At 38.7% G+C, this 20988-nt stretch overlaps 1 protein-coding gene across 1 annotated transcript; it reads right to left on the bottom strand.

Moving 5' to 3' along the window:
* Positions 1-1847: 1847 nt before the first annotated feature.
* LOC129743855 (putative polypeptide N-acetylgalactosaminyltransferase 9) lies at positions 1848-15975 on the bottom strand. Its single transcript, XM_055736064.1, has 5 exons — positions 15850-15975; positions 14325-14892; positions 14091-14255; positions 2425-3077; positions 1848-2347 (listed from the first exon to the last, which is right to left on the bottom strand). Exons 2-5 carry the CDS (start codon positions 14890-14892, stop codon positions 1940-1942), a joined length of 1794 nt encoding a protein of 597 aa, XP_055592039.1. The 5' UTR covers positions 15850-15975; the 3' UTR covers positions 1848-1939.
* Positions 15976-20988: the final 5013 nt, after the last annotated feature.

Genomic DNA, 20988 nt, shown 5'->3' on the forward strand with positions numbered 1-20988 from the left:
AAAGCCATTTGGAGTTTAACTGACAAAAATAGTATATAATTTACGAATCTAATAAACTATTTTTTATTTTGCAACTGGAAAGAGTTATGAAGAGTTTGAACATTATCATAGAATGACAATTCGATTGGCTCCCGTCATTCTCTTTGCCAGACTATATGAAATTATAGTGTCTATACGAAACACCCACCACAAGCAGCAAGAAATTTTAGCAACTTCTTCGAAAAACCATCGCAGCAATCGCTGATTTTCGTGCATAGAAAATCCATAACTATGTCGCATGTTGCCCAGGCAACCATTTGCACACGCCTGGCAACATGCGATATGGCACCCGAACGTATGGACGAAATCTGGGAAATCATGTCCAGACTTGGTTGAAAGTTATGCACTTCGAATGGAAATTTTCATTTAGCAATTTTCGACAACACCTCGTAGAATCTTCTTTTTCCTCATTCGTTTTCACCATTTTCTCACAAACATTCATCAGATCAAAATAAAGCTTATTTCTCTGGTGCCACACAGTTGCAGCGACGACCTTTCCGTTAATAAATATTTTTTATTTGCACTTGGCTTGAAAAGGCTTCCGAATTTTCGAAGAATTTTCTTTTTTTACTTGTATTCTCTTGAATAAATTTCAGGATAAGGCTTCATCCTTTCATATCCATTACGATGACAGACTTATTGAAACTGACTTATTATTGAACCAAAATGTTTTGCAGAATGAAAAAATATAAAAAAAAATGTCACGATAAAAGAAGAAGATTTGTGCAGTATTATAATAATTCAGGCTTGGTTCCTCATATAGAGTCTATTTGAAGGCTGCAGAACTTTTGACCGTATTTGCTACAATATATAATTCTTCGAGAAAGGACATATTTAGGAACAAATGCCTTTTGCTGTTTTGCTCCACCTGCTTGGCAGAAATCAGATGGAACAGTTAATGAAACGCAATGATTGCTGTGATTGACAGAAAAAAAATTTCCAAATATATCTTGATATAGAGAATTCAGATAAATAGCTCTTTCACGTTTAATTTTTTTCACAGTTTTTCAACAAAGAATCGTACGATCATCAATCAAACGAATTAAGGGTTTACCTAACAGAAGAGTAATGAACGATAAACTGAAGAGTTTTCTGTTATGAGTTATTTTTATAATTTCTTTTTGATCAAAAACCATTTTTGAGATTTCAATATTTGGTAAGTTGTGCGATTTGAATGTTCATAGGAATTCTATATTGCGTGTGTTTAAATAATTGTCCCACATACTACATATAAGTGAAGTTAAGTAATTTTCTGAATGAATGTATTTTTTTTCTGGTTTTTTTCTCGCGAATCTATTTGGAAGTGTAAGTTCCAAATAGTTTTCGTGGTACATTAAAAAATATATATATCACCAACATTTTCATTGAGATATAAGCATAGCTATCTAAACGTAGATACTTAGCCAATGCAAATCGAGAAATAGAAATGTGAAAACAGTGGTCTGTTATTAACAAAGCGTGGAATTTCACATTCTGAATCATCATTCAAAGAGCTGTCGGTAGGTATTAGTACTCTCTCTCATCTCTTTTTATCCCATCTTTATTCTTTTCCATAATTTCAACGCTTTGTTCAGAGCACTGAGCGTGGGAGTCCAACAGCAATTGATAAAATTATACCTGTATCTGGACGTTTGCTTACTAGTAAATTGAACAGAAATATAATCATACCAATAGAAATAAATTTAGCCAGAAAGCAAACCTTAGAATCGAGTCAATTATTCGTTACTGTTTGGGAATTCCTCCACTGGTTTCGTTAGTAAACGTAAAAGTTGTTTCCAAGCAATGAAAAATAAATCAAAATTCAAACATTCCTTTAACTACAGATTAATTTTATTCACCCTAAGCTAAAGTTCAGTACTTGTTCACTGTGGACGGTTTGACTATGATTTTGGCTTGTTTATCAGTTGGGACTAAATATGGAAACATCGAGTTTCACAAACTCAACCATCCATTGCTGAGATTCCTTACCGGCTACACACTTTTCCATAACTAGCGTTTTCTCCAATCTGGCCTGGTAGGCATTCATATCCACCGCCAAACATTTCTCGTGTTTAATACTGTAAATTTGATTATTCTTCGGAAGAAACCTCCACGCCTGATTGCCCTTCGTCCGATGGCAACCGAACACATCCGGCAGGTCACCAATTCCAGTGTAATCGATACAATGCTTCCGGTTGTTCAGCTCCTGGTAGTAGTTATGGGCCCAAAACTGTCCCTCCTCTTTGTGATCGCAGGGCTTCATTGCGAGACTGTTCGTCTCAGTTAGATATTCCAGGCAGGTGTTGTTTCCGAGAGCTTTGTTTTTCATCTGAAAAAAAAAATCAAATCGAAACAAATACAAATCATTTATTTGAGAGTAACAATAAGATTCAGAACATGTCATACCTCTCCGCGGAATGCTCCTAAAACCAGAGGATTTTTCATCTCCGGGAAGGCAGTTTCTATGTAAGATCGAAACGTCTTACAGTCGGCCTTTCTCCTGATTTCCTTGCGACGAGAAACATCTCCCAATTCCTCAACCGGATATCTCGGCAGTCCATAGATATCGAAGATCACCTGCTTGTACTCATCCATCCAAACTTCAGCCAATCTCAGCGAGTTGCCCCGAACGACATCCTTCGTGGTGTGACTCAAATAAGGGTGACCAGTTTTCTGGATGTGAGCTACCCTCGAACAAGGAACCGTCACCATTTTCCCTCCACAAATCCAACTCTTCATCGACAGTTCAATATTCTCTATCCCGTAAATCTCGAAACCCTCATCGTACCACCCGAGCACCTCGAAGAACGTCCTGTTGATGGTGAACAATCCTCCGGCCATAGCAGGAGTATCAAACGGTTCCAGCTTGTTGGCAGGTTGGTTTTTCCGGGACCAGCGACCCCACCAGCCAAAGTTCAGATCCCAATCGTAGGCACCGAAATAGCTGGGTGCGTTTTCCGAACGAAGATGCATATCGTGCTCATCGATCCAATCGATCGTGGGAATGGCGATCGTTCTCCAGTTGCGCGCAACCTGATCGACGAGGGCCTCTAACCAACCTGCAAAAACACGTTTTGTAAGCTTCCAAATCAAAAAGTGGTATGTGATTTCAGTATTATAGAGTATAGAAACTAGATATGTAAAATTAACCTTAGCATTTCGGAACCGCCTCTGACTTATTCTTGCCCATTGTGATTGTATCCCAAAGCTCAAAAACATTTACCTACAATGATTTTTTCCCCAGAATGACAAAAACCCGAAATCAAACCCAATAATGAACCATTCCCCAGAAATTTTATTCCCAGAATGCATCATCTACCAGATTTCTTTCCCAGAATGGACAATTTCCCAGGTTTTTTTTCCTCAGGATGGTCGATTTACCAAAATTTGTTTCCCTAGAATGAAACATTTCATAGAATGCAAAAAAACTAGATTTTTTCCTGTGATTTTGTTTTCAATTTTAGTTTAATCTTATTTACTTTATACTCACAATTGTTTGAACATTTCCAACTTATTCAATTTTGAACCAGTATTGTAATTGGTTGTCGCGTGGCAGACGGAGCTAAGGGTTCACTCTTAGCTTTCACGCAGACCAAAGAAGCCACCGCACGTATTAGGGCCACCGCACGATGGGTCCAAATCAAAAAAGTTGGCAAAAACTGAAAAAAAAGCTTTTCAATAAAAAAGAGTATGCGGAAAGTTGAAAAAAATTAGAAACATTTTTTCTAAAATTTTCAAAACAGGTTCTGAGCCTCATAATTGAATATTTTTCAATTATTATATGAACATTCCTGTTAAAATTAAGCATGGGCTCCGAAATTCCTCTTTATCGTGACAAAATTAATTACGAAGATACTATAAGAGGTAGACAAATGGTGTGTGTCTTCAGCAAAAAAGCTCATCAAACCATGTGCTTTAATAATCTTAAATCAAATATTAGAATGTATCATTTCTGAATGATTTACACACAAAATTTTTTTCTAGTAAACAGATAGAGCAAAACTATCTTCTACAAAGTTGTAGCCAATGGTTTTTGAGGCAACTTAAACGAAGACACCACACACAAATGACGTTTTGAAAGAGAATTATGATTTTTTTAAATATTAAAATGTTAGTGTGTCGAAAAAACATTAAGCTGGATCTAACTTTTGTGAATGAACTCATACAATATAAATGTCTTCAAAGCATTTGTATGAAATAGAAATTCGAACATTTTTCTCTCAGCGCAAACTTGTATCTGGAGGCGTTTGTTAGTTATATGTTTTAAACTGCCATATCTTGGATTGGTGCAAACCAAAAAATATTTTATGACGGCATCATTTAGTTGAAATATCAAATATTTATCAAAATTACTCACCCTAATATTTGATTTAAGATTATTAAAGCACATGGTTTGGTGATCATTTGTGCTGAAGACACCATTTCTATTTACTATTGTTTTTTCGTAATTAATTTTGTCACGCTAAAGTTCCGTCCTGAACCAATTTGCAGTTGCGTTTCGACTCGGGATTTCCACGTATCAAATCCTTCCCCCGCAAACTGAACGATTCCAGTCTTCTTCGCACTGGTGGTTATGCTGGTGAGGAAAGATTTTATTACTCCTAAGAGCAAGTTCACTGGTGTTGTGGGAAAGTGGTAGAAATTTTGACACTTGTAGCACATTTCGAAAATTTTACCATGCAAAAATGTTTTCAAGATCTTTGGGTATTGTAGTTTTTACAGCACTGTTTCTATTCCAGGCATATGCGATAGAAATATTGCTATTTTTTCATCACAGCATGCAAGAATACAACACGTGTTGTAAAAACTCTTGAAAGCCACAGATCTTGAAATGTTTTCGCATGGTAAAGTTTTCAAAATGTGCTGAAAGTGTCAAAATTTCTACAACTTTCTCCTTTGCTCTAACGTGTTTCGGGAAAATTTCCACGAGCTGTTATTCTGTCGTCCTGGCTACGGCGCTGGGCCCATAACCTAAAGAAGGCTGTTGCTTGGACGAAGGTTTATTTAGGACTATCTTTGCAAAACTAGGAACTGCTACTTAGATTTCATCTTCAACAACTTTATAAGCTTACTAGCTGATCCGGTGTGCGTTGCAACACCTTCCAAAAATAAGTGAAATTTGAAGAAATTTTTTCAATTTTGTTTTTTTTTTTGTAGGTATCATAAGTGCTCGGTTTTTGCTAAAAAACTTGTATGAAGCCTCCCTTTCCCCTTCCCATCCGCAAAAGCTGGAAGGAGAGAGGGATTCTATGTTTTCGTAATTAAATACTCTTATATAAAATTTGATTATATTGGTTGATACATAAGTTTCAAGCAATAGGTACATCAACATTGATATGTCCCTCGCCTCTCCACACTGCAAGGCAGAAGGGTCTGTGAAATTCCATAGAAACATATCTTGTATTAAAATACCTTCCCAGGTTCAATTTGATGTTTTCCATGATTACAGATTATCAAATAATTATAGAACCATTTCTTGTACCCAAATGATTTCTCATGAAATATTTGGTCATCCCATTTGTTTGATAAGTTCTTGGTTTATGCAAAACAATTTTATGTGAGCTCCCCTCTTCCCTTACTTTATCCCCAGTTGAAGAAGACAGGGTTTCAAAAAAGCATATAACCATTTATCGTATCCAAATGCCCTCCCATATCAAATTAGTTTCCATTTGCTCGATAAGTTCTCGGGTTATGCAAAAAATTGTAACGGAGCCCCCTTTCTCTCCTTCCCCCACTGGAAGGAGGCAGTAGTACCAAATATTCATATAAATATTCCTCGTAACTACTCAAATACCCTGCGAAGCGAAATTTCATTTGCTGGATATGTTCTCGAGTGATGTAAAAATTGTATGAGTGCACCCTTCCACCTTAAATTTACCCACAGGAAGAACAGAGGGTTCTCAAAATATCATCACATTTCTCGTATTCAAATACCTTCCCACGCCAAGATACATATGCTTTATAAGTTTTCCAATTATGCTGGAAAATGTAAAGAAGCTCCCCCCCCCCCCACTTTCTATCTCTCCACAAAAAGAAGAGATGGGCATCAAATATTAATTACCCTTTCTCGTACCGAAATACTCCTCCAAGCCAAATTTGGTTCCATTTGCTCGAATAGTTCTTAAGTAATGTAATAAAAAATGTATAGAAGCACCTCCCTTTCTTGCCTATATCACCACTGAAAAAGGGGAGGGGGCAACAATAACCATAGAAACATTTCTGGTGTTCCAATACCCTCCCAGGCAATGTTTGGTTCCAATATCTTGATTAGTTCTCCAGTTATTTCAAAAAGTGTAAAAAGGCCCCCTCCCCCTTCCTATCTCCCCACTGAAAGGAGGGAGGGGTACCTAATATTCATAGAAATATTTCTCGTACCCAAATACCCTCCCATGTTAAGTTTGGTGCCATTTGCATGACCGGTTCTTCAGTTATACCATCATTAGTCTTTGCTTGGGAGACCCCCTCCCGCCTTCCAGTTAGGGGGATTGGTCTCAAACCATTATAGGAACCTTTCCCGGCCTCCGTTACCCCCACCTGCTAAATTTCACGTAAATCGGTTCAGTAGTTTTCGAATCTATAAGGAACAGACAGACAGAAATTAATTTTTATATTCGACCAGACCGAACTGAACGCCATCAGCATTTTTTCGAGACACTTGAGTTTAATGTACAAATATTTTCAAATATACTCAAAATCTGTTAAACTTAACGACCGGAATGAATAGTTTATAATCCAAGAAACACGTACCATCGAATTGTTTTAGTTTTGCCGGTCTCGCATAAGAATAACATGGGTTTCAAAATCTGCAGTTTTGAAATTTTCTCATGGCGTTCAGTTCGGTCTGTTCGAAGCAAGGTGATATCGAGGATAAAACCCGACGCAAGATGATATCGAGGATAAAACCCGACGTGGTCGGGTTCAAAAATCGCGAAATCGTTAAAAATGGTCAAATTAACCGTGTGTAGCGTCCTCAAACGTTTCCGTGAGATGCATACTACAGCAGGTTCAAGCGTCATACTTCACTAGCCACAATTTTGTAGGCAGTACCCACGTGCTCTCCAACGAATTGAAAAGCCGCAAATTCGACATCGTAGCGCTGCAGGAGGTATGCTGGAAGGGCTCCACGGTACGAACGTATCCAGATGGTCGTGCCATCTACCAGAGCTGCGGCAACACACACGAGCTTGGAACAGCTTTTATAGTGATGGGAAAGATGCAAAAGCGCGTGATCGGGTGGTGGCCGATCAACTCACGAATGTGCCGGTTGAGAATCAAGGGCCGGTTCTTCAACATCAGCATCATCAACGTGCACAGCCCCCACTTCGGAAGTACCGGTGACGACAAAGACGAATTCTACGCGCAGCTGGAGCGTGAATACGACCGTTGCCCAAAACATGATATCAAGATCGTCATCGGGGATTTCAATGCTCAGGTCGGCCAGGAGGAGGAATTTAAACCGACAAGTGGAAGGTTCAGCGCGCACCAGCTGACCAACGAAAACGGCCTCAGACTTATTGATTTCGCCGCCTCCAAACGAATGGCCGTACGTAGTACCTTTTTTCAGCACCGCCTCCCACACAAATACACCTGGAGATCACCGTACCAAACGCAATCACAGATCGACCACGTTTTGATCGACAGCCGGCACTTTTCGGACATCATCGACGTCAGATCCTGTCGGGGCGCCAACATCGAATCGGACCATTATCTGGTGATGGTGAAGATGCGCCCAAAACTCTCCGTAGTGAACAACAAGCGAAACCGGCGCCCGCCTCGGTTAAACATCGCGCGACTGAAGCAACCTGAGGTCGCGGCAGACTACGCGCAATCGGTCGAAGCAGCGCTGCCGGCAGAGGGCGAGCTTGACGAAGCCCCTCTCGAGGACTGTTGGGATACCATCAAAACAGCCATCAACAGTGCGGCGGAGAACGTCATCGGTTATGTGGAGCGATCTCGACGGAACGACTGGTTCGACGAGGAGTGTAGGAGGGTGATGGACGAAGAAAATGCCGCGCGGGCGGCAGTAGTGCAAAGAGGCACCCGTCGAAATGTGGAAAATCACCGACAGCGGAAGAGGCAGCGAGTCCGACTTTTCCAGGAAAAAAAGCGCCGCCTGGAGGAGGAGGAGCTCCAGGAGCTGGAGCAGCTGCATCGTTCCCAAGAAACACGAAAATTCTATCAGAAACTCAACGCATCCCGCAAAGGCTTCGTGCCGCAAGCCGAAATGTGCCGGGATAAGGACGGAGGCATCCTGACGGACAATCGTGAGGTGATCAAAAGGTGGAAGCAGCACTTCGATGAACACCTGAACGGCGCACATGCAGGAGATCAAGACGGCGGGGGAAGGTACATCGCCGGCGTAGCCAACGACGAAGAGGAGCCACTCCCAACGATGAGTGAAGTTAAGGAAGCCATTCGCCAGCTGAATAGAAACAAGTCGGCTGGGAAGGATGGCATCGCAGCTGAACTCATCAAAATGGGCCCGGACAGGTTGGCCGATTGCCTACATCGGTTGATAATCCGGATCTGGGACATAGAACAGCTACTGGAGGAGTGGAAGGAGGGGGTAATATGCCCCATCTACAAGAAGGGCGACAAATTGGACTGTGAGAACTACCGAGCGATCACTGTCCTCAATGCCGCCTACAAAGTGTTGTCCCGAATCCTACTCCGCCGCCTAACGCCACAAGCAAACAGATTCGTGGGAAGTCATCAGGCCGGCTTCATGGAGGGACGGTCTACGACGGACCAGATATTCACATTGCGGCAAATCCTCCAAAAATGCCGTGAACACCAAGTCCCTACGCATCATCTATTCATCGACTTCAAAGCCGCATACGACACGATCGACCGTAACGAGCTATGGAAAATCATGGACGAGAACGGCTTTTCCGGGAAGCTGATCAGACTGATCAAGGCGACGATGGATGGAACGCAGTGCTGTGTGCGGATTTCGGGTGAATTGTCGAGTTCATTCGAATCGCGCAGGGGGCTTCGACAAGGTGATGGTCTATCCTGCATGATGTTCAACGTGGCGCTAGAAGGTGTTATTCGACGAGCGGTGGGCGAAATGCGGGGCACGATTTTCAACAGATCCAGTCAACTTATCTGCTTTGCCGATGACATTGATATAGTCGGCAGATCATCTGCGGCGGTGGAGGAGATCTACCGCAAACTGAAACGCGAAGCAGGAAGGATTGGGTTGATGATTAATACGTCCAAGACGAAGTACATGCTGGCCTGCGGATCCGAGACCGACCGAACCCGCTTGTCCAGTAATAACAAGGTCACGATCGACGGCGACGAGCTGGAGATAGTCGAAGACTTTGTCTATCTCGGCTCACTGGTGACCGCAGGCAATGACACCAGCCGTGAGATCCGGAGGCGAATTATTAGCGGAAGTCGTGCCTACTATGGACTCCACAAGCAACTGCGGTCGAGAAGACTTAGCCCTCGCACGAAGTGTAACCTGTATATGACGCTCATTAGACCGGTTGTTCTCTACGGGCACGAGACATGGATATTGCTCGAGGAGGACCTGCGTACACTCGGAGTATTCGAGCGACGAGTGTTAAGAACCATCTTTGGCGGCGTACAGGAGAACGGAGTGTGGAGGCGAAGGATGAACCACGAGCTCGCGCGCCTCTACGGTGAACCCAGTATCCAGAAGGTGGTGAAGGCTGGTCGGATACGCTGGGCGGAACATGTTGCGAGAATGCCGGACGACTGTCCTGCAAAACAGGTGTTCGCTACGAATCCGGTAGGAACAAGACGAGCGGGGGCGCAACGAGCGAGGTGGTTAGACCAAGTGGAGCGTGATCTGGCGAACGTGGGGTGCCCGAGAAATTGGAGAACGGTTGCTATGAACCGAGTGAATTTTAGGAATTATGTTCGTCAAGTTATGTCGTGAGACGGAATACTATGTAAATAAAATAAATAAATAAATAAAATATCAAGCGTCATAGTGGAATTAAGGATCGGAGACTGCATTTGAAGGTATTAAGAACGATCAAGGCAAACACAGGGTAGTCGGACTACGACATCGCCAAGAAATCGCTCCGAGATAGACCAGTTTTAATGCGTCCAGATTTAACGTGATCCATGCTTTAAATTCATGAGTTATGCATAAACTTTAAAAGAAGTACCATCCCCCCTTCCGTTCTCCTAATTGAATGGAGGGGTGAGAACTTAAGTATTTTTTGTACTGAAATACTTTTTTATGTCAAAATGGGTTTCATTTGCTCGATTAAATCTTGAGCTATGCAAAACAATTGTATGGAATCCCCTCTTTATATCTTTCTATTGAAAAACGGTGGGGCTTCAATTAATCATAGAAACATTTCTCGAATTCAAATACTCTCACATGCCAAATATGGTTCCATTTGTTCGATCAGCTTTCAGTTATACTGAAAATTGTAATGGAAACCCCACCTCCCCCTTTTCATCCACCGCTTTGAAGGAGTGAGGGGTACCAAATATTTATAGAAGAAATTCTCGTACGTTGTTCTATGCCAAATTCTCGAGTTATGCAGTAAAAATTGTATGAAACTCCCCTCCCTCTTTCCTTTCTCCCCACTGAAAGAAGTAAGAGGTCTCAAACTATCATTAGAACTTGTCTCGTTCCCTAATACCCTTCCATGCTAAATTTGGTCCCATTTGCTTAATTAGTTCGCCAGTAGGTCCTCTTCGCCTATTATATCTTCCTATTGGAAAGAGGGAGGGTTCTCAAATAATCATTGAAATATTTTTCGTATCAAAATACCTTCGCATGCTTAATTTGGCTCCATTTACTTTATTAGTTTTTGAGTTATGTTAAAAATTATTAAAGTGGACCCTTCCCCTCTTTATATCTCCCTACTGGAAAGAGGGTCTCAAATATTCATTGGAATATTTTTCGTACAAAAATATCTTTCCATTCCAAATTTGGTTCCAATATCTTGGTTTGTTTTCAAGTTTTGTGAAAAATTTTAAGGTAGCCCCCCTCCCTCCTTTATATCATCCTACTGAGAGGAGGGAGGGGTACCTTATATTCATAGATATATTCTTTGTTCCCAAATACCACTCCATGCCGAATTTGGTACCATTTGCTTGATTGGTTCTCGAGTTATGCAAAAAATTGTCTTTTGTTTGGGAGGCCCCTCCCTCCTTTCATGAGAGAGGGAGGGGTATCAAACCATAAAAGGAACCTTCCCCTGCCTTCAATACCCCCATCTGCCAAATTTCACGCAAATCGGTTCAGTAGGTTCCGAGTCTATAGGGAACAGACAGACAGACAGTCAGAAATCCATTTTTATATATATAGATGGAATTATATAGTTTTTTTCCGTCAATTTGTTTATCATTTTCACAAATAATTCTTGGTCTCTCAAAAATCTCAGGTCTTCAGTATATTGGAACAAAGAATTAGATGATCTGAATGTGCGTTTCGGGTCATATTGACCCGAACATCTATGGAAGGTCAAAGGTGGAACGAACAAAAAGTGCGTAACTTCTACGAAGCATAAATCCCTAAATGAAATGTTAGAAAAACATTTAAAAAAAACTTATATTTTTGTTGTTACAGGTGGGTAGAATTATTTGCCAACTCTGTTTTCGGTTTTCATTGTTAAAATGGCCTCCATGCAAAGAAATCTGCGTTCAAACATTTTGCATGCGTACCAAGAATCTCCGTTTTTGTAGCATAATCAGTAGAGTGGCCCAAAATTGTACTATGTCTGGAATTTTGGGGGCTCAAGCCTCAAATGGTAGCTTAATGTGTAAGAAACAATATTTTATACGGCGGCAACTCAGAAAAATGATGTTTAGAGGTCGCACTGGTTCGATTTTTGGAAAAAGGCAATTTTTTCGACATCTGTCCTAATAACATTTTCAGATCTTGAAATAGTTTCAAACATGTGTCTCTAATATTTTTTAAATTTTTTTATAATGTACATTTTAAACTAAAAATTTATTGGGACTGTTTTGGACTCCCAATTTGTATATATGATTTTTTAAATAACGCAATACTATGAATTTTTGTAAAAAAAATAAATAAAATTAACAAAACAGTGTACTTTGGATTAAGATTTTTAATCAACATTGAATTCAAAAGATGCGCGACGTTATGATGTGCAACTTTGCAGAAAAAAGTGTATTGTATTTCAAAGTAATTCAAGTTTCACTGTGGAAAAAAGTCACAATTTTCAAATTTTTGCTAAGAATTGCTTTATATTATGCTGTGGATGAGTTTCGAGCAATATAAGAACCAATTAAACTCCTGATATCCGATTTTTTCATCCTTTTATCGATCCTTAAATCACCAGAAAGAACCATTCCAAGTTTCAAGATTTTTTATTGATTGAAGGTCGTGTTACCCTTAATTCGGTGACAGTTTGAGGAATGTTTTATGGCTACAACTCAAAATAAATTTAAAATTAAAATCTAGAAACTGTTTTGGTTGATTCAAGGATCGATAAAAGGATGAAAAAGTTTGATATCAGAAGTTTGGATTGCTCGAAACTCATCCACAGCATAATATAAAACAAGTTTTAGCAAAAATTTGAAAATCGTGACTTTTTTCCACAGTGAAACTTGAATTACTTTGAAACTACAAGTCATAGCTATACATTTTCTTCTGCAAAGTTGCACATCATAACGTCGCGCATCTTTTGAATTCAATGTTGATGAAAAATCTGAAGCCAAAGTACACTTTTTTGTTAATTTTAATTATTTTTTTTACCAGTATTCATAGTATTGCGTAGTTTAAAAAATCATACGTGCAAATTGAGAGTCCAAAACAGTCCCAATAAAATTTTAGCTTAAAATTTACATTATAAAGAAAATTTAAAAAATATTAGAGACACATATTTGATACTTTTTTAAGATCTGAAAATGTTATTAGGACAAAATGTCGAAAAAATGGAATTTTTCCATAAATCGAACCAGTGCGACCTCTAAACATCATTTTTCTGAGTCCCTGCCTTACAAAAGTTTGTTTCTTATACCCTTAGCTATCATTTGAAGCTTGAGCCCCCAAAATCCCAGACGTAGTACAATTTTGGGCCACCCTAATAATCAGTTACCGTCTGGCGAACAAGTCAAATTAATATCTAACACCGATTTCTTGATTCAAGAATTATACATGGAATCAAATTGCCTAAAAAAAATTATTATTTTAAAAAGATTAAAAGAACTGACTTTTATTCAGTGATTTACCTTATCAATTTCGGCTGATATTGCCTGTTAAAATTTGTTAAATTATGTGAAATGCATTCTTTTGATATTTACTTTTTTATTGCTGATTATCTGCAGTGTCATTTCAAATTCGGCCCGCCGACCAAAATTTTTTTAACTTAAATTGGCCCGTTAGCTCAAAAGGTTGCTCACCCCTGGTTTAGTGGAATTTTGTATGTATGTATGTTGGTAATCAACCATGGGTGCACGGATTCACCGCAGTTTTTGACTTATGGCTTCGTATGAACTGTTATGAAGTGAATGTATTGTGTGGGTGTAAGTATATTTTTGGAAGAACGAATCGATCGGGTGGGCTCTGCCGCCTTTCTTTTTCCCGTTGCCTATGAGTTATTCCCGAATAAAGTCTTTTGTCTTTTGTGGCAGATCGCTTAACGCTACAAAATTTGTATTGTGGGTGCAAAATTTTAAAATGTCTTTTCGTTTTCGTTAAGGCTATTTTTGACAACGGAAGAGCTAGCAAGTAAATAAAATAACAACATTTTTCTTCACACTGGTGGCAACAAAAATAGTAGTTTACACTTTTTCTAAAAATTTGAATATGGGATATATTTTTCATTCACATGATAACCATGCTTTTGTATTCGCAATTCCAAAATATTCAGATTGACAAGTCTTTTGCTCCAATGACACTGACAGAAAATCGGAAGTTTCAATTGTGACATTTCGTTTCTATGTTTACTTTATGCTCGTTAATGACTTCTATTCGTCTCCTATGGCGACCGTCATATATAGCTTTCGAAAAGTCTGTTTCAAAATAATAAGGTTCAGTTTCCATCTTGAGTTCACAGTTCACATTAAATCCACTTCACGGTTGTACTTTAACATAAATTTCAACTTACCCACGGTGACTTCCACGTGTGCATCCAGAAAAGTGATTAGCTGCGCAGTGGTATTCTTGGCCCCAAGCAACCTCGCCCTGATCAGTCCCTGCCTCTCGGTAGCCCTCAGAATCCGCACCTTCGGATGTGGCCGCAGGTATTCATCCAGTTGAGTTTTCAAATTCGCTGCAATGTGTACACACTATCATTAACACAGTTGCCACGTGGCTCTAGCATTTTGTGGTTAAACCTTACGCATAAACGAGTAATCATCCACCAACACGATTTCTTTGATGAGATAGGGAGGGGTGCGGTTCAGAATCGAGTGGATTGTCCGCACCAAAACCGACCAGGCCTCGTTGTAGAACACTATTACGATGGAAGTTTCCGGAAGGTGGGGAAGAAATCTCCCCGGCTCTTTACACCATTTGTCTCGTGTCTCTGGTAGCCTCCTGTTAACGGACATCATGTCTGACAAGAATTGATTAAGTCCCTGGGCATCGTATCCTGCTTTCACGAGGGCGGCCACTTGAGCATCGGTAACCCCTAAAGTAACAGCTGCCCCCAAATCACCCGGCGGAGTTGGCAGCCTTGGATCAAGGGTTTCAGACCGATAGGAAAAACTCTCCGTTGTTGGATGCTCTTGGCCATAGATGGGATAGTCAAGCGTAGTCGTCCTTCGAGATAGAATATTTGAACGAATCACCCCCGAAAAAGTGTAAGGCTCCCTGCTGTCAAAATCGAAAATCGTCACGATTCCGAGGACAGTCACCAAAATCAGTAATCCACCAAATAAACATTTCCGTCGACCTGGGGCAAACATCTGGAGATAATCATTCGGTTTATCACGGGCCAATCCACCCGAAATGAAAATGAGAGAAATAAAATGTGAACGTTACGGCGATAACACTTGCTGCTGCGAAGCATTAAGGTTTATCTCGCTGATTGGGAAATCGGCTAGTAATTCGGACAACTTCTATTGCGAGTGTTTCAGCTTTTTGGTTGCTCAACCAGCCCATTATAAGAGATTTTAGACGCTGAAGATGTAACTTGACAGAAGAAACTCCAAATACATTCCTTCTTCATTCAGTTCAAAGCAGTTAAATATATCAATCAGAAAATTTTGGAACTTGTCAATTCCTTGAAAAGTTCTTTTCATTTTTTTTTATAAAAATATAGTTAAAATTTTAAAAGTATTATTTTATTGGTTAAAAATGTATAAACCTAATAGCTGGACTTTTAAATCTCCCAAATGTAAAACATTAAACAAAAAATTCTTAAGTATCAGAAAACAAGAATTTGAAACACGATCAATCAAATTTCACTAGATTTCTTTACAACAAAACTTTGGTCTTGAATTCTGATTCTGATCCTGATCTTTAATTTTCAAATCTGATTCGTGGTTCTTGATTCTGATTCTAAAATCTTAATTTTTTTTACCAATTCACAATAAAAATTATTACATTTTTTTTTTCATTTTTACTTTGAGTTTTGAAACCAATGGCATTTTGCAATTGAAAAGATTTTTTTTCTCCATGTCAAATTTTTGATAATCCAAATTGTATTCTTTTTTCATGCACAGACGTTTTTATCACTTATTGAATTTTTTTTTTTTCTAATAACAAATTATGTCTCCGATTGACATGCTTTAACAGTTAAGTGCATATATTGAAATTCAAAATTCATTCTTCAGGATCACTCGCTCCACACAGTTTTCCGAATCTTATAATCCGTTTTAAGATGAATTCCCATCATTTTTCTGAACTAATTATTCACCCACCCTTTCTGAGTTTTTCACCTCCCGAATAGTATGGCGCGTTGCGTAGGCGGCAAATCGCAAATCGCTTTTGTAGGTACTACGATGTCAACTACTCCGAAGTGACTGCGAACAAGCTCGTCGACAAGCCATCATCGGACAACCTTATCGTCGTCGTCTTGGAGTACCCAATTCAAATATACCTACATTAGACGAGATAACAGAAGGTACGAAACGCCACGGCTCATGTCGTTTCATAATTTTCGCTTATTATTTGATACCATAACTTCCGAAAGGGCCCTTAGATTAATCATTTTGCGATCGCCCCTTTTATGGTTTTCTTAGTACAATTCGTCATCTATGGATGGTATATTTGTTCCAAGGAAAGAGAAAACATCTTTGTAAACTGTGTCGTGTTTGCTTGCCATCTGGCCAAACAAATCAACCCCCTTTTAATCTGGTTGAGGAAATGGCAGCCATACACGAGACACTTCTTCCATTCCCGGAAGAAAATGTCTCACATCATAGACTTCAAAAAGATGTTTTCAAGAACAACTATTTATGCATTGTGTTGCGATGCAATGCATCCCTTATCAATAGTAGGCCAATATTGAAAATGTTTGATCATAGAAGGCGACGTGATGAAAATGAATATTAGTGTGTCTAGATTCAGAATCTACTGGAACGATCGACGAGACATTTGGTACATACATGACCGTTTCCGGACCGGAGATGGTTTTTATAAAAGTTTCAGAGCCCTGCGACTTTGGAGAGTGGGATTCCCATACAAAAGTTACAACAAAAAAAAATGTGACAAAAATTTGAATAATTTACTAGTTAGATATTTTACGTACGTCTCGGTGGTTGAGTGGTTAGCTTGGTAAGACGGTAATCGCTGGTTCACTGATGGCATGGGTTCGATTCGGTACTGGGTGTTAAATGTTAATCTTAAGTTGTTCACGTCATTTATTCAGTCTGGAAAGCCTTAATCGGCTAAGAGGGTGTATGTCTTTAGTTAGATATTTTCATTAAAATTTCTACCCGAACAAAGGGTTGAGAGAAAATAGAGAATAGCTGTCTTGGAATCGTCGTTCAAATTTTGTTTTGCTCTTCTTTTTTTAACTTGATTCTTGATTTTTCAAACTCATATGCATTTTAAATATTTAAATAATGATTTTCCGAATATAGAAAAAAATAGAAACCATCCTGAATTTTGATTCTTATTAAGGTTTTTAAAAAATTTCAAATTTTTAGATCAATTCTTATTCAGAATTCCAACAAAACAAATCTTCGAAATGACGTCTCAGCATTGACAGATCAGAATCAGATTCATCATTCAAAGTTCATATTTAACTTCAGATTCACAAGTCGGATTACAACTAAATAAATAAAATGATGGATTCAAATTGAAACAAATAACATCAGAATTAAAATTGAAGATTCATGATTGAGGGCTCTTTATTTAATTTCAATTATTGGCTCATATTCGATATTCTGATCTGAAATCCATATTTCGAAATCTTTGTTTTTTGTACATACCGGATGTATTATTGAGAGTCAGAAACAAATACAACACTGAAGTTTTGAATTATGAATTATTATTCAAAAATCAGATTCAGCTCGTAAATGAGTTTCACAATCAAGATAAAACTATAAAGATTACTGTTGAGGAATTTAAATTAAAGTATACAGCTGGTTTATAACTTTTATTTTTTGTTCAATATCAAAATTTCAAATACTTAACCAAAGTCTGTTTGTTTTTCACAATCGACAAAAAATTAATTTTATTCGCCAGTTCTGTTATATAAAAAGTCCTGGTTTTTATTTATGAAAAACATCCGCAGGATTGTTATTATAGAATTGATTTTTAATGATAAAAATTTGCTTGGCGCGAGTCTGGTAATCCAGGCGTACTTGGTTCGATTCTCGGTATGGGGTAGAACACTTTTGGGTTCGAATCCCATCAGTGGCCGACAGGTAAGATGTGCTTCCACGTAATCCGGGTGATTTTATATAAAAACCTGGCAAAATTCGGGCATTTGATTTCAAATTGACGACCATAAATCCGGGCAATATCCAGGCAAATTTAGTTAAAACCCAAACATTACTTAACAAAAACCAAGAAAAAAATTGAAAAAAAGTTTCTTTCATCAAAACTTATCGACAGATATTAAATACCTAGTGTTTTAAGCTTCCAAAAAACCTTTCATGATTTTTTTGTAAAACTTTCTCAAGAAGATCGTTTTGGAGGTATAAATATAAAACAAAATTCAACACAATTTGTTTTTTTGTTTGATTTGCCAAATAAAGTGATAAAATCAGGCAAAATACGTGCTTTTTTCAATGTAACCTAGGCAACCGGGCCGGGCCGGCGTGTTTCCAAAATATGTATTAAATATCCGGGCAAACCCGGATAAAACCGGGCAGACTGGCAACCTTACGTATAATATATAATAAGGATGCCAGAATTTTATCATTACGTATGCGGGCCGGACAAACCGGGTCTCTGTTTTATAAAAACCTAGCAAAATCCGGGCAATCGATTTCAAATTGACGACCATAAATCCGGACAATATCCGGGCAAATTTTATCAAAACTCAGTAATTCCGCAACGAAAATCAAGAAAAAAATATAAAAAAAATTTTTTTTCATCATCAAAACTAATCGATAGATTTTAAACCGTATTCTAAGCTTCCAAAAAACTTTCATGATTATTTTTTTAAAACTTGCTCAATCAATTTCGTTTTGGAGGTGTTTTTAGTTTAATTTGCCTAATACAGTGAATAAATCCGGGCAAAATCCGGGCATTTTTCAATGAAATCCGTTCAACCGGGCCGGGCTGGCCTGTTTCCAAAATATGTATTAAATATTCGGGCAAACCCGGATAAGACCGGGCAATCTGGAAACCTCACGTATAATATATAAGATTGATTAGTTAGTTGCCAGCTGGTATACTTACATCAACACACGAAATACAAACATTCACTCAATAACAGCTCATAGGAAGCCATGAGTTTTATGAGTTCATGTTGCAGTTTTTTCATTTATTTATTTTATTTCATTCATGCAAGTTAATAAATAAAGGTAATTTATCGATGAAAGTAGGCTTCGTTTTTTGTTACTGAAGGATGCCTCATACAAATCTCGCTTACTATTTCAAATATTTAAGGGGGTATTTTGAAAAGATTCTTTTTTATACGATACTCACATTCACCTTGAATCGTGAAACCTGAAATTTATGGTTTTAGAAATTGTATATATGTAACAAGTACCAAAATCGGATTATGATTACAATTATTCAAAGTTCCACGATCGCCAGCGTGGCTCAATATTTAGAACAAGTTCTACATCGCCAATGGTTGCTACTTCGTGAATAACCGAGGCCATTCAATTGTTTAGAGGTCAAATTATGTGATTAGCAGCTCATTCACACTGCACTAAACTGATGCTCTCTCTTTGAACGTCAATAACGGTGCTGGCCACGTCCTAGCAGTCATTGGATAGATTGGAGAAGAACTTAAAAATGAATAATGAGCTTGTATTTATAGTAATTATTTTTCATTCATGCATTGCATCGTTCGAGCAAACATATCATACAAAAATGTCTCCAAAACACACCCTCCTCATGAAGCGGTTCTTCGTAAAGCCCTGACTATACTTTATCAAGCAAAAGAAAGCAAATTTTCCATGGGAAGATACAGGAAACATTTCTATGATGATTTGAGGTCCCCCTCATTCATATAGAGGATAGAAAGTACTCATACAAGGCATCTATCCCTTGCTTCACAAGGGAGATGAGAGAAACAGGAGGGCTTTTTAATATATTTTTTGCATAACTTGAAAACTAAAGAAGCAAATAAATCCAAATGATACATGTGATGCTATATAGTTACGAAAAATGTTTGTATGTTCATTTGAAACCTGCTCTACATTTGCAAGGTGAGGAGAGGGGAATTCCATACAGGTAAAATATACTGAACTGAAGTGGGTTTGAAGTAAATATAGGCATAGCACTAATTTTATACAAATTTTAGATAAGGTTTTAAGAACAGTAAAAAAATATTCAAGAAAAATAAGAATAAATCTTCATTTTCAAATTTTTAAAGGTGTTGCAAAGCACATCGGGTTAGCTAGTATGATATAACACAAATAATAATTTTGTTTGATAGAAGTTTCAATGAGGCAATGAAACAGGTTAAGCACCACTGGTTTTCAGTGTGTGCTGCACGGCTAACTAAATCCCAAAACACAAACACTCAAAACCCAAAACTTGTAGCAATTTACATTTTTACTTATACGACACATTAAAAACCTAGGCTAGCTTAACACAATTTCTACTCACGGGCCCGTTTCCTACCATAACATCCAAACAATAACAACAATCATATCACAGCTCGGACGGCACAGGTGTATCACAGCTTAATATCTCGGATTTTCTGGCAACCCTGCCTGGTTGCACTGCTCCACGGGCACGCACCACTGCCCGGAGCACTTCCGCTGTCTGCTTCCAGCTGGTTCTGTTGCGACTTGGCCAAACGAGCACTAATAGTGCGTTGTGCTCCCGAACAATGACACTCGGCTCTGCAACAACGGCCCTGTAGAAAACAAACATTGTTTCTTCTATTCTCAAAGGTTTCCTTTCCTATTTTATCACTCACCCTGTTGGGGCCGTTTGCAATGATAAACCGGTTCTACCAGCACCGTCTGCATCTTTCGGCTCTGTTTGGCTTGACGTGTTCATCTTCGGGGCCGGATGTTGTAGCGTGATGTTCAGCACGTTGCCTGGGTGTTAAGATAATGGATGTTTATCCGATCTGCTTTCAACCAAATTGTTTTCGCTCACCTTCCGCCGATGCGGACCTACCCGGTCCTTTAAAGGTTACGGTTTCGGTATGCAACGGCTTACGCCACACCAAAAGAAACGGTGAATTGTTTTGCTGTGCAATGTTGTTTTGTTTTTTCTTTGTTCACGTGCACATGTGTTTTCGTTTGACAGGTTACACTCTTAATACTAAACAGTTAATTTTGGCTCGAATTAATACAATTACTGCACGCTCATTACTTAATAATCACAAATACTTAATTATAACGCTACAGCAATGTTAAGCATACTTAAACAAAATAGCTGCACCATGTCATGTAAGAATATCGCAGGAAATTGAA

Source organism: Uranotaenia lowii, chromosome 2 (assembly GCF_029784155.1).
Source record: "Uranotaenia lowii strain MFRU-FL chromosome 2, ASM2978415v1, whole genome shotgun sequence".
NCBI lineage: Eukaryota > Metazoa > Arthropoda > Insecta > Diptera > Culicidae > Uranotaenia > Uranotaenia lowii.

What these genes read in the sequence shown, in the direction of transcription:
- LOC129743855 (XM_055736064.1), bottom strand. Translation starts at nt 14,892, where the DNA reads ATGTTTGCCCCAGGTCGACGGAAATGTTTATTTGGTGGATTACTGATT. An exon ending in GGATGATTACTCGTTTATGC is followed by an intron (nt 14,256 to 14,324) that starts GTAAGGTTTAAC and finishes TACACATTGCAG; the next exon opens with CGAATTTGAAAACTCAACTG. An exon ending in ACACGTGGAAGTCACCGTGG is followed by an intron (nt 3,078 to 14,090) that starts GTAAGTTGAAAT and finishes GTGTTTTTGCAG; the next exon opens with GTTGGTTAGAGGCCCTCGTC.